The sequence below is a fragment of the Vombatus ursinus genome, unplaced genomic scaffold (assembly GCF_900497805.2).
Source record: "Vombatus ursinus unplaced genomic scaffold, bare-nosed wombat genome assembly UNPS02014973.1, whole genome shotgun sequence".
Classification (NCBI taxonomy): domain Eukaryota; kingdom Metazoa; phylum Chordata; class Mammalia; order Diprotodontia; family Vombatidae; genus Vombatus; species Vombatus ursinus.
Window position 1 is genome coordinate 13,995,838 of NW_020954751.1, and position 14,254 is coordinate 14,010,091.

Here is a 14,254-nt window from a genome sequence, read left to right on the forward strand (position 1 = left end):
TATCAATCGCTTTACTAGAATTTAAGTAAACTACACGTAAAATATTCCTCTAACCTGCTAGTATAGTAGCCTTGTCAAAAATGAAATAAGCTTAGTCTGTTCTTGTTGAAGCCATGTTGGTTCTCTGTGATTGCCACTTTTTTTCTTTAGATGTTTTGTTTGCCTAAGTTCCCTGGCCTATAGTTTGCAGATTCTATTTTATTCGCTGAACCTCTCAGAGTCTCAGTCTCCTCATCAGTAAATTAGCAATAAAAATATTCACACTACATATCTCACAGGAATTCTGTAAAGATCAAATGAGATAATGTATCAAAGTGTTTTATCTTCATGAGCTATACAAATATAAGTTATTACTATTCATTAAAAATTACCCTCTGATTTGAAAAAGATACTTGTGTGTTAAATTGCAGAATCCTTTTTTTAAGGAAGAACAAGAGACTTTTCAAAATAAGAAGTTATTTAGCATTTTATTCAAGAATTTAAATTCTTTTTTTTTTTTTTTTGCTAGGCAGTGGGGTTAAATGACTTGCCCAGAGTCACACAGCTAGTAAGTGTGATGTGTCTGAGGTCGGATTTGAATACAGGTCCTCCTGAATCCAGGGCGGGTGCTCTATCCACTGTGCCAGCTAGCTGTCCCAAGAGTTTAAATTCTTAAAATGATTAACAGATAGTTTATACTCAAGATAAGTAAAAAGATAGTAAAAGAACACCTAGCTGCACTTGATGAATTCAGATCACCTAGCCCAAGTGAATTGCATCCTCAAGTCCTGAAAAAAGTAACAGACAAGTGCTAAGCTACTGTCAGTTCAATCTGAAATATTGTGGAAAATAGGAGAGAGAACCACAAGATTAGAGAAGAGCAAATATTGTCTCAATTTTAAAAAAAGGGGGGGGAAGAGAACAGAGTCTGCAACTATAGGCCAGTAAGCTTGATTTTGATTTCTGGGAAAATTCTAGAATAGATCATTAAAGAAACAAGGGGAAGGGGGAGAGAGAGAGAGTGTGTCAGCATTTATTAAGTGCTTACATGTGCTAAGCACTGTGTTACGTTCTGGGAATACCAATACAAGTGTGTATGACAGACTCTGCCCTCAAAGACATTCTACATTCTAATGAGAAGCTAACACATAACGGGGTGAAAGGAGAGTATGGGCTCATTGGCATGATGTGGAAGTGGACTGGCTCAGGACAAGATGAGGCCAAAGTTCACTCTCAGGGCCTAAGGTCTCAGGGGTGGAAACCAAAGTTTCAGTTCAGGGAACATGAGGATGATGATGGCCGAAGTGTGGGCAGCATGGTGATCATCAAGAACCAATTTTGCACCCCCCCCCAAAAAAAGGACAGATTTTTGCCAGACTGATCTCATTTCCTGTTTTGACAGTATTTCTAAACTAGTAGATGAGGGAAATGCTGCATATATATAGTTTGCCTAAATTCTAGAAAAGCTCTTGACAAAATATCTCATTTTTTTTTTGTGGGAAAAAATGGAGAGATATGGATTAGATAATAATTCAAGCAGATGAATGTAAAACTAGTTTAATGGCGTTGCTAAAATAATGGTTTAATGTTTCAATGCCATCGTGTAAGAAGGACTCTAGGGGACTAGGAAGCTTCACCTGGACCTTGTGGTGTTTGACCTTGTTATGAATGACTTGAATAAAGACAAAAACAGCATATTCAGCCAAATGTGGGAAGATTAGTTCACACAGTGAATGACAGAGTTAAGATCCAAAAGGATCTTGACAGGTTAACAGGGATGAGGAACCTGGCCTCAGGGCCTCCTGTGGCCCTGTAGGTCCTCAAGTGGGGACCCTTTGATTGAGTCCAAGTTTTACAGAACAAATCCTTTTACTAAGGGGATCTGTTCTGTGAAGTTTGGATTTAATCAAAGTGCCACACCTGAGGACCTAGAGGGCCACAGGTGGCCTCGAGACCATAGGTTCCCCACCCCTGGATTAGAGCATTGGGCTAATTCTGAGATGAAATTCAATAGGGGTAAATATAAAATCTTACACTTAGATACCCAAAATCAACTTCAAAATTACTAGATCATAATTACTAGTATCATTAGGTAGCAGTTCGCCTGAATAAGACCTGGATATTTTAGTAGACTGCAAACCTAATATGAATCAACAATGTAATGTGGCTGACACGAAAGCTAAGGCAATCTTGGGCTGATCTGAGAGGCATACCTTCAGCAGAGAAGTAATAGCCCCATTGGACTCTGTCCTTAGAAGAAATTATCTGAAGTGTTGTATTCAGGTCCAGGCACCACAGTTTTAGAAGGACATTAACAATAAGATGGAAAATACCCAGAAGAGAGCATCCAGGCAAAGGGCTTTGAGTGCAGGACATGTGATCGTCAGGTGAAGAAAGTGGGAGGTATTTAACCTGGAAGGAGTGAAGACTCCGTGGAGACATGATAGATAGCTGTCTTCAAGATTTGACAGACTGTCATGTAGAGGAGAGATTAGGTGTGACTTCTTGGAGCTGAAGGGACAAATCATGGATAGATGTTACCAAGGTATAAAGTTAGGCTTAATGTCAGGACAATTTTCCAAAGAAGTAGAGCTGTCCAACAGTGGATTAGGCTACTTTGGGAGGTGATGGGTCCCCCTCCTTGGCAGTCTTCAAGACTGCCACTTGTTAAGTATGTTCTGAAGGGGATGGCATTCATGTGTGAGGTGGGCTTTATCGCTACTGACGTTCCTTCAAAAACTCAAATTCTGTGATCGTTATCATTTTGTTTTTTACGTCAGTGACCCCTGAGAGCCCCAGGGTCCCTATCCTAAAATAAAGCATCTTTGAATAGTAGAAATAAAATTCTATGTGACCACAAGTTCAATAAACATTTTACACTAGGCGGCAAGTATTTGTAAAGTATTTCCTTCATGTGCTACTAATTTACAGGAAAGAGATGCTTTTAGAAAAATGTGTGCATGCCTAATTGAAAAAGTACATAGTAATCAACTTTTATTCCTGGCTTTCATACAACAGGCTGACTAACATGGTAGCCAAATTTAGGTTGCCTGAGGACAGACTACTTACTGACTAATACTAGGTCTGTGTGTGGCCATGACCAAATGCATTTTCTGACCACAAGACCATGTCTGGATTCTGCTTTGTAATTACCGCACAGCCTACTGTAATTGTAAGACATATATTTACTTCCTGCCTTTGCCATGTAGTTGTGTCCAAGAATCTGAACTGAACTGGAAATGTAGATCTCAATGTGATCTTCCTAACATTTGGAATTGTCCAGTGAATGGGGTGTGTGGTTGTATATAGCCGTGTATGTATGTGTGTGTATATATGCTTTAAAATACATGCTTTGCTCCAGCTTTCTACATTTAGGTTAAGCAGACCTCCATGAAAATTAACAGTTTTTACTATTTAGATCAGGAGTCTTAACCTTTTTTGTGTCGTGGACCCCTTTGGCAGTCTAGTGGAACCTTTGGAACCCTTCACAGGATAATGTTTTTAATGCATAAAATAATTACATGAGATTACAAGGGAAATCAATTATATGGAAATATAGTTATCAAAATATTTTTAAAACATAATCATTGGCTCCAGGTTTAGAACTCCTGGTTTAAATGAAACCATTTACTAAGCAGTAGCAAATCAAAAAGCTTCCCCGGCCAAGGAAGAAAGAATAGTAATAAATTTAGCTAGCTAACAACTCATTGTGTGATCTTGTTGAGCAAATCTATTTCTCTCTTTGAGTCTATTTCCTTATCCATAAAATAAAGACCTTGGATTAGCTGAACTCTAAACTCCTTTCTAGCTTCCCAGACTGTGTCATGTTAGTAGTGGCTCTATGTTCTCCCCACCACCTGCCTTTTGATGTGTTTCTGATGTTTTCATGTTCTTTTCATGTCTTGAGGTCACTAAGTTATTGTAAGTAAACAACTAACAGAGTCAGATTTTTGTCTGTTTATAAAACATTGTAGAATCTCAGAGTTTATGCCTTGTCTTTTATATTTTTTCTACTGCCTTTCTATAATTATTTTCCCCACTGTTTTAAGAATTACCATTCTGGTTTTGTATTTTTTCCAAATGGGACAAACATGTTGGTAGAATTCTTTTTATATCACTTTAAATAAACATAGCTTTCAACTGAAGAAAATGTTTGTCTCTAGGAGACTTTAGTTGTTGCAAAGTCCTCTGTGTTTTAGTTTCCCAGACCTTGAGCTATTAGTCACCATTGACACTCTTCCTCATTCTCAGTTTTGCTCACCTTCTCCTTTCATGATCACTGATGTCAGTCATCACCTACAATTTTCAAGTTCCCTACTCATCCTTCCCTGTTTGTGGGTATCACATTTGAGTTGTCCTTGCTTGCTTCCTCAACATTCCGAAATTCAGAAAAAAGCCTAAGGCTGATTTTGTTGGCCTCGGCACATGTTTTTCGTCTATAATTATACTTCCCAGTGTGGCAGAGTAGAAAAAATATCAGCTCTGGAATCAGAGGATATTGGTTCAAATTTTGCCTCTGATACTCAACTATCTATCTATGTAAACTTGGACAAGTTAAAGTTACTTAAGCTCTCTAGGAATCAGTTTCCTCATCTGTAAAATGAGGCGATTAGGTCAGATGGCCTCTGAGGGTTTTGACAGTTTAGCTCAGATCTCTGCCAGAGGCTCTTCTTAGGCTTTGTCACCTACACTATTGCCTTCCCATTTGAGATTACCCTGTATCTTGTATGTATGTTTTACATATTATCACCTGCATTAGAATGTGAGCTCCTTAAGGGCAGGGACTGTGTTTTTGCTTTCTTTGTATCTCCCAGTGCTTAGTACAGTGCCTGGAACGTAGTAAGTACTTAATAAATAAATGCTAGTTGACTAACTGACTAGATCTATGACCCTGTGATTTCCCAGCATTTAACATGATAGAAAATCAAGTTTGACATCGCAGTGAAACGTTCTCTACAATCAACCGTAAAGGAATATCTCTTCAAATTTTTGATCTGGTGCTACTTCTGGGTGCCGAATATTAAATAGAAAGAAGCAATAGTGCTTCTATCTGTCACTCAAAAGGGAAAGGCCAGGTGATAGAGTGGGGAGCTCAGTGACCTTAGTTTAGAATGCCTGGTGTCAGTTCTCAGCTCTACCAGGTGCCAGCCCTTGAGACCTTCACTTCAGTGAGCTTTGGTTTCCTCAGATACAAAATTAAAACAATAGTTCTTGCTCTACTTATGTCACAGAGTTGGAGTGAGGATTAAATAAGCTAATGTACATAAGTACTTTACGATTATAAATGACTCTATAAATGGGAAGTGATATTTTTGCTAAAAGATTTTTTTGCACAGAATATTGTGTAAGCATGACCCATATTATTTCCACAGAGATGTTTTAATATTATATAACTAGTTTAAACTATACTCTATGGAACTTGTGTCTTTTCATCTAATAAAATGTTAATTTAAAAGGCATATTTCCCTTGATTGTATTTTTTTTTTTGCCCCAGGTGGACTCCCTGTAGACCCAACTGATGATGACTCAGAAGAACAAATAGATGAAGATATGATTGTGACCCAAAGTCAAACCAACTTGATTTGCCCCATTACTCAGGTACTTTGCCTTAAATAGATTTTTTGATAGAAAAAGTGCTTACGGACTTATCTACCTAATCAAAAAAAGTGATTTGTCTTCATATTCAGAGTAGAGGGTGGAGAGAATTGAATAGTAAGATAGGAGTATAGGTACTGCTGGCAAAATGAAGTAGTGCTACTTTTCTGACTGCCAACCAGTCAAGAAGTCTAGAAAGAAATTGATGCTTCCAACAGTTCTTCATTGTACAATGTTGGTGGGTTGCTTTAATAGTTGTTATCTTACTTTGTGCGAATGGAAAATTAAACATTAAAAGGCTAGTGCTTGAAATCCCGACTCCTGACAATGGTAATTTAGCGAGCTGACTGGAAGGTGATTGTCATCATTCCTATAAACCTAATCTTCTTGATTACAGTTGGAAATGAAGAAACCAGTGAAAAATAAAGTATGTGGACACACCTATGAAGAGGAAGCCATTAGAAGAATCATTGAGTCCAAACACAAAAGGAATAAAAAGGCATGGTGAGTTCACAAGGAAGAAAAAAAAGCTATAGCTCTTTCCTTTACCTAGCAAATCAAAAGCATTTTGTTCAAGCAAATATTTTGAACTTGGCAGAGTCAGAGGAAGGAATACTTAAATGTCCATTCTCAATCATATTCAGCTCAATAGTTGTATAAACATGAAAGCTAACTCTCTGTAAAAATAATACGTGAGGGGAAATTTTATAAATTGCTCAGGAAGGGTGTGGGAAAAGAGCAAGCTATTCAGAAAGCGGAGCATTTTGTAGTGGAAAAAGCATTGGATGGAAAGTCGGAAGACCCACACTGGCATCTGTAAACTTCTTGTGCAGCAAGGGCAAGTCATTTCCTCTTTATGAGCCTCAGTTTTCTTGTCTGTAAAATGAGGGGAGGTTGGACTGGATGATCTGAGACCTTTTTGAAATCTAAAATTATTGTTTTTATGACTTTTAGGATTATAGATCCAGAGCTATGAGGTTTCTCAAAGGCTATCTCTAGTCCAATTCCCTGATTTTACAAATAAGGAAACATACCCAAGGTAGTTGTGATTGCCTAAGGTCATACAATAAATGGCAGAGGCCAAGTTTAAATTGATGCATCAGATGTACATAAAATAAGAGAAAAATTGTGAGGATTAGCTGTCAGAGTCCCTCTATTCCCCTTTGAAAAATTTTCCTAGGTTATGTATATCTTCAATTAAAAATAATTACTTCCTTAGGCAGTATGGTACAGCATAAAAGGCATTGGGAGGTGGAGTAAGAGAACCTGCATTTAAATCCCAACTTTGCCACTTATTCAGCATATGGCCTTGGGCAAGTCATTGGGACTCAGTCTCCTCATCTGTGAAATGAGAATATTAAGGTTTGTACTGATTACCTAACAGAGCTGTAAGGAAAGTGCATGATAGACTTTAAAATGCTGTTAAACGAGTTGGACTTTTTCATCGTTACTAATTTGTCCCAAGAGAGGATAGGTATGGTGAAGTTTCAGTACAATTCTGGTATTCATCCCTCCTATGTATTCTTTTATTAGGGCCTGTAAATAAAAGGAGAATCTGCTTATACCCAGTCTCTTACTGAATTTAGAAATGGGGGGAGGGGCTCTGAAATAGTATGTTCTGATGCTCATTCAGTATTTTTTATCAGTCAGCAGTGATTTTTTAAAGTGCTTCTTCAGTCACTGGGAATATAAAGACAAAAGTGAAACAATCCCTGCCCTCAAAGAGCTTACATTTAATGGGAGAGATGGTATGTGCACTTGTAGAATACATACAACTAAATTTTGGGAGCAGGTCACTAACAGCTGATAGGATCAGAAAAAGCTTCACATACAAGATAGCACTTGAGCTGAGGCTTCCAAGAGGCCAAAGTGAGGAGGAAGAGCTTTCCCAGGATGGGAGAGGGCTGCTTAGGAGGCACAGAGGCAGGAGTGAAAGTATCATGTCTAATGAACCTGAGTGGGGAGAGGGAAATAACGTGTAAGGGGCCTGGAAAGGTAGGAAGCAAACAGGTTGTGAAAAGCTTGATATGACAGATAAAGGAGTTTATATTTGATCCTAAGGGAATAGGAAACCAGTGGAGTTATAATGGAGGTAAGGCCTAAAATGTGGTGCAAAGTTGAAGTGGCTATCAGTACACATAATGTTGTGTTTTTGTGTAACCCACCTGAATGACCTATTTCTACAGTGAACCTGCCTGTCCACTACTTTCAAGGGTTATTTATAAATATGTTTTTCAATGCTTTTGTTTTTGCTTTGATGCAGTTAAGTTCTCCTTAAAGTATATAACTTAAAAAACATCACGTCCCCAGGTTTGTTAGCTATATGATGATCTTCCATACTAAAGGTTTGAGTTTTTCAGTATCACCTGAATTTTAGTTCAATTAGATTATCAGAAATTGGAGGGAATGTTGTTAATAAATCCAACTACCTCCCTCTGATTCCCTGAAAAAGCACTTTCAATAATGGTTAATGTCAGTTACAGTCCTCAATACTTGTCTGTATCATTACCTATCCTGTTTCTCTCTGATCACAAAAGATGGGGCATCCCTTGCTCCTTAATAAAGCTAATTCTTCTTCCTGAATCTTTTATTCCATTGCCTGACCTTACTCTAGGGGTCATTTCTTTTTAAATTATTTTAAGTTAAATGTTATTTTTTTAAGTTAACAAGTATTTATTTTCTCTCCCTCACATGCACTGAGGGGAGTGCACTGGGGGTGGGGGGAACCTTGTAACAAATTCTAAAGTGCCAGTGATCAGGGTTAAAGTCTTTTTTAGATTTTTGTAGATTAATGGGAATATTTAAAATGAACTGTCAAAAAACTTAAGAAATGTATTATAATTGGCAAAGCTCTGAGAAAAAAACATCAAAGGGTAACAAGTTATTTTTATGTGTAATAATGATTTAGCAGGCTTTTCCTTTTTTAAATTAAATTGTATTTTTTTCACTTATCGAGTATTTTTTCCCCACTTCTTCCTCATCTTCTGGGAAAACAAAAGAAATAAAAACAAATCCCTCATAATAAATAAGCATAGTCGAGCAAAACAAAACCCTAAATTGGCCAGTAAAAAATTATATGTCTCAGCAGAGCCAAGATAGTGGAGTAGCAAGAAGTATATTGACCCCTCCCCATCAAGTCTTCCAGACAGATGTAGAAAACACACCAGATTGAACCCTGCTCCCAAAAAACTCAAGGAAAAGTCACAGTGGGTCATTTTTCCAGGCCAGGTCAATATATGGAGACAGAAGTCTATGAACACTGAGGATGGAGTCTGTCTAGGAACCCACTGTGTACAGCATTACAGCACAGGGAGAGATTGTGCACCTCCACAGAGTCAGCATAGAGGGACCTAAACTTGTGTAGGGTTCAAGAACAGGGGCTAACTGGCAACTCAGTTACTCACTAGCCAGTTTGAGGTCATCATCGATCCACACTCAGTAGGGATCTGTACCTACAAGAATAGTACTTCAGCTATAGCAGGTGTAGGCCCTGGGCTGAGTACTGAGAAAGGAGCAAGTTCAGAAACAATGGGCCGCCTTGTGGAATGGGTCCAAGTAACAGGGCAGGATCCTAGTTCCAACTTCTCGCCCAATTCGAAACCTGCAGAGGAATAACTGGGGCAGGAGTATCAGGCCAAACAAGAGCCCTCAGTTCTGTCAGAGCCAGCAGAGCTTTCCATAGTAGCCGACTCCAACAGCATTCTACTGAAACTCCAGACAGGTTAAGCCCAAAGGCCTGTTCAAACCCAAACCCAGGTCAAGAACAAGAAGAACTCAGACCAAGGGGCACGTCCAAAGTCAGGAAATATGCTGGAAGAGTTAGCAAACAGAAAAAGAATCCTGCCATAAATATGTTACAATTGTGGTAGTTGTCCTTCGTTCTTGAAGAGGACCAAAATGACCTCACTATGTGGCGATCAAGGTACAGTTTGTCCGACTGTGGCTGGTCAGACCAACACGAGCTCAGAAGGCTTTGCCACAGGTCAGGCACAAACACTCCATAGAAACATTTGGAGTGGAGAAGTCTCTAAATTTGCACACCTCTCATTTCTTTAAATGAGCTACTGCAGTTCTGCTTCACTCATAGAGCACAGCGCCTTTTTTGATGCGGACACAACCATGCTGGGGCACACCATGCTGGACAGTCCTTTGCCAGTTTCTCTTATGTCATGAAATTGATTCCAGAGTTCTTCAGAGAGACCTTGAGAGTGTCCTTGTATCGCTTCTTCTGTGAGTGCGTGCTTTGTATGAGTTCTTTATGAAATTGTCTTTTAGGCAAACGTACATTTGGCATTTGAACAACATGGCCGTCCAGAGTTGCACTCTCTGCAGTAGAGTTTGAATGTTTGGCAATTTAGCTCAAGAAAGGACCTCAGTGTCTGCTACTTTATCTTGCCAGGTGATCTTCAGAATCTTCCTAAGATAATTCAGATGCCCCAATAAACAGGCCAGGAGTGGGTGAAGCAGGCAATTCTTAGGGTACCTTTTCTAGCCCCTTTCTCATACCAGGAGGTGAACAGTGCAGTCCTTAAAAAAAGGTGTTCAGACACCGAGGGGACTGCCAGATCCCACTGCTGTTTCAGTCCGGTGAGAAGACAATTCTATGCCTGGACCACCTGTGTGCAGGCTTGTGACTAAGCTCCTACCGTATCTGCACCTGCTGCTTTGTCACTTGCCTGTCACCACAGGACTTTGAAATAGGTAAAAATGGTAAAATGGTATGGGTGATGTCTTTTGATTCGTGCATAAATTGAATTTAAGTGAGGCAGAGTTGTGCAAAGTTGTCAGCGTCACTCTTTCTTCCAGAGTCACCAGATTCCTATGGTAAGACAAAGTTAAGGTGACTGGTGATGGATTGGGATGCAGTGGATGACTTTGGTATCTCTGATGTCTAACCAAGCTCTAAGCACTCCACAGTGCCTGCTTCGTGGGATTGGAACAAATTTGTTTTCATCTGCCCATTCAGCCAGGGGAGGGTCTTCACATGCTTGGGGTAGACACTTCCCTAACTCATCAAAGGGTTTAAGACCCCTTAGTTACCCTCAACCTGGTTTAGCCCATATACCAAAAGGGTTTACCAGGGTATGGCCACTGTGCATGCTCTAGGTACTCGGAGCCACAGGTGAGAGTTTGGTGGATCAAATGGGCACCAAAGGTGGAAAGCAGCCCGGAAAAGGACTCAGCAGCCTTCACACCAGAGGTACTAGTCTTCCCTGAGCACACCCTACACCCCATGTTATAATGATAAGGAGGTTCAAGACCCAGATTCAAAAGAAAAGAATGACTGTAAAACATAGACATTTACAGCCTCAAAGAAAGACACAGCTTGGGTATAAATTCAACCAGAATTCTTGGAAGAGTTGAATCAAGAGTACAAAAAAAGGTTTTAAAAGGTTTTTTATATATGAATAACGACACTGTGTGGGGGGGAAATGGAAAAGGAATGAAAGCTATGGAAGAAAGAATTGGAAAGGGAATTAATAGCTTGGCCCATGAAGTACATGGAGGCCACTAGGTGGTTCAGTGGATAGAGCACTGGGCCTGGAGTCAGGAAGACCTAAGTTCAGATCCTACCTTAGACGCTTACTATCTGAGTGACCCTGGGCAAGTCACTTAACCTCTGTTTGCCTTAATCCACTGGAGAATGAAATGGCAAACCACTAGTATCTTTGCCAACAAAACCCTATACGGGGTCACAAAGAGTTGGACATAACTGGCTGACTGAACAATAGTTACAACATGAGATACAAAACTTACCCCAGAAACCACCTCCCTAAAAATTAGAATAGATCAAATAAAAGCTAGTGACTCTGAAACAAAAGGAAATATTAAAACAAAATCAAAACTGAAAAAATAGCAATGTGAGATATCTTATAGCAAAAAGTACTGAACCAGAAAACAGATTAAATAGAGAAAATTTAAGAATCATTAGACTATCTGAATGTCATGACAAAAAAAAAAAAGAGCTTAGAATCATATTTCAAGAAATCTTTAAAAAAGAAAAAAACAAAACTGCCCAGACCTCTTAGAACCTGGAAGTAGAAAAAATCCACTGTTCATTTTTTAAAAGAAACCCCAAAATGAAAACTCCTAAGAGAATTATAGCCAAAATCCAGGGTATCCGGGTCAAAGGAAAACTATTGTAAGCACCCAGAAAGAATTCAAATACTGAGGAACTACAGTCAAGATCACACATCATTTAGCAGCCCCTATTATAAAGGAGAAGAGAACCTGGAATGTGGTATTCTAGAAGAAAAAGGAATTAAAGAAAGAAAAAGGCTTAAAACCAAGAACAACTTGTCCAGCAAAAGTCATCATAATCCTACAGGGGGAGAATGGACCTTTAATGAAATAAAGAATTTTCAGGTGTTCTTGATAGAAGGATCAGAGCTGCACAGAAACTTGGAAATGCAAGCACAGTAGTCAAGGGAAACCTAAAAAAAGCAAACTGAACAAATAATCCTAGTGGATTAAACAATGATAAACTGCTTATATTCTAATATGAGACATGATGAAAACCCTATCATCAGGGGTCATAAAGGGAGTCTAGACAAAAGGCCTGGGAGTGGTTCTATTATGTCTTGATGATCTTAGAAGAAAAATGGAAAGGGAGGAGAAGAATAATGCACAGTGGGGAAGGGAAGGGAGAAAGTTAGGTAAATTATCTCATTGTAGTCAAGTAGAAGTCTATGCAAACAAGGAGGAAGGGGTGGGGAAGTAAATGACATTTGAGTAGGCCAGCCATCTCTTCAGTCCTCACCTGGCTATTACGCCTCTGGACGTCATGCTTCGGGGATCACTTCATCCTATCCTAAAAGTTTACTTCAGCACTGGAACTCTTATTTCATCAGTACCCTCTTATTGGAGTTGGAGAGCAGAGAGCTTCTTCCAGAACCTGTTTGTTGATTAGTGATCTAATCATCAAAAACAGGGGTGTTGTTTCAGTCTTTATAGTTCTCCCCTTAATTTTAGTAATTAGTTCTGTTGACCACAATCTCCAGCTAGATTGTTTTTCTTTCCTTGAAGACATCACTGTCTCCTAATTTTCCTTCTATTTTTCTAATCACTACTTTAAAAAATTTTTTTCAATTTACAAAAATGTATTTTCTTTCCCTCCCATCTCCTATCCCCCAGTGGGGAGGATGGGGGGGGGGAGTAAAACGAAACTCTTTTAGCAAATGTACAGAGTCAAAACAAATTCCTATATTGGCCATGTCCCCCTCCCCCCAAAATAAAATTATATCTCATTCTGTACACTGACTCTCTCAGTCCCTAACTGATAAGTAACCTCCTTAGTTTCTCCTTCTTGTCATTACAAAGTATTTTTGCATATATGGGTCACCCTGATCTTTCTTTTACCTCTTTATAAGCCTAGTAGTGGTATCACTAGAAATTTACAATTTAGTAATTGGGGACATAGTTCCAGATTGTTTTCCAGAATGATTGTATTCATTCACAGCTCCAGCAACAGTGCATTCGTTTGTCTGCATTCCTGCAGCTCCTTCAGTAATGATCATTTTACCTTTTTTGTCAACTTTGTCAGTCTGATGGATGTGAGGTGGAACCTCAAAGTTACTTTAATTTACATTTCTCTATTTATTAGTGATCTGGAGCATTTTTCATATAGCTATCCTTAATTTGAGAGATAGAGTGACTTGTTTGTGGTTATCACAGGATTGAAGAGTACAGTAGGTGAGGGAGCAAAGTATAAGAAGACTGGAAAGGTAGGAAAGCATTAGGGTATGAAGGGCAACAAATTAAAAATCTCCAGCCAAACATAAGAATAGAAATATGAAAATCAAAGAGGTAAAATTGAAAACAAAAACAATTTAATAAATAACACTAGGAGTTTTTTTAATTAATAAAATGATAAACCTTTAGCCAATCTGATTTAAAAATACAGGCAAATCTAACTGCCAATATAAAAAATGCTAGAGGAGGATTCACAACAAATGAAATGGAAATAAAGTAAATTATTAGAAACTATTTTGTCCAATTATATGCCAACAAAACTGATTATTTAAATACATTAATACTTACAAAACTGTGGAAAAACTTAGATTAACATAATAAGTAGAGATTTTAAATATTCCAAACAGATAAAGTAAACATGCCATAAAGGAACTAAAACAAACATGGGACCAGGTGGATTTTCAAGTTGATACTATCAAATATTTAAAGAAAGAAAAATTAATCCTAGTATCACCTAAATTGTGCATTTAAAAAATAGGAAAAGAAGATATCCTATCAAAGTCCTACTGTGAACCAAAGATACTGGAGTGGTTTGTCATTTCCTTCTCCAGTGGATCACGTTTTGTCAGAACTCTCCATTATGACCTGTCCATCTTGGGTAACCCTGCGTGGCATAGCTCATAGTTTCATTAAGCTATACAAGCCCCTCTGTCATGACAAGGCAGTTATCCAGGAGGGGTCCTAGCACTCGAAAGATAGTACAAAGCAATAATCACCAGAACTCTTGATAGGCAAGAGTTGTTCTTTGGTTGTGTCCCACTGTTCATGACCCTGTGGACCACAGCACCCCAATACTGTCCGTAGGATTTTCTTGACAAAGGTACTAGAGTGGTTTGCCATTTCTTCCTCCAGTGGATTAAGGCAAATAGAGGTTAAATGACTTGCCCAGGGTCACACTATCTAGTAAGTGTCTGAGACAGGATTTGAA

General features: G+C 38.7%; 1 protein-coding gene and 1 long non-coding RNA gene across 3 annotated transcripts in view; one reads left to right on the top strand and one right to left on the bottom strand.

Moving 5' to 3' along the window:
- Positions 1-14,254, top strand: part of LOC114030641 (E3 SUMO-protein ligase NSE2-like) — a 259,588-nt gene that overhangs the window by 240,157 nt on the left and 5,177 nt on the right. Inside the window, exons 5-6 of the mRNA XM_027845490.1 lie at positions 5,474-5,577; positions 5,972-6,078. Of these exons, the coding sequence (XP_027701291.1) occupies positions 5,474-5,577; positions 5,972-6,078 (211 nt within the window). The remainder of the gene's footprint in view (positions 1-5,473; positions 5,578-5,971; positions 6,079-14,254) is intronic.
- Positions 1-14,254, bottom strand: part of LOC114030642 — a 92,215-nt gene that overhangs the window by 62,798 nt on the left and 15,163 nt on the right. The window lies entirely within an intron of this gene.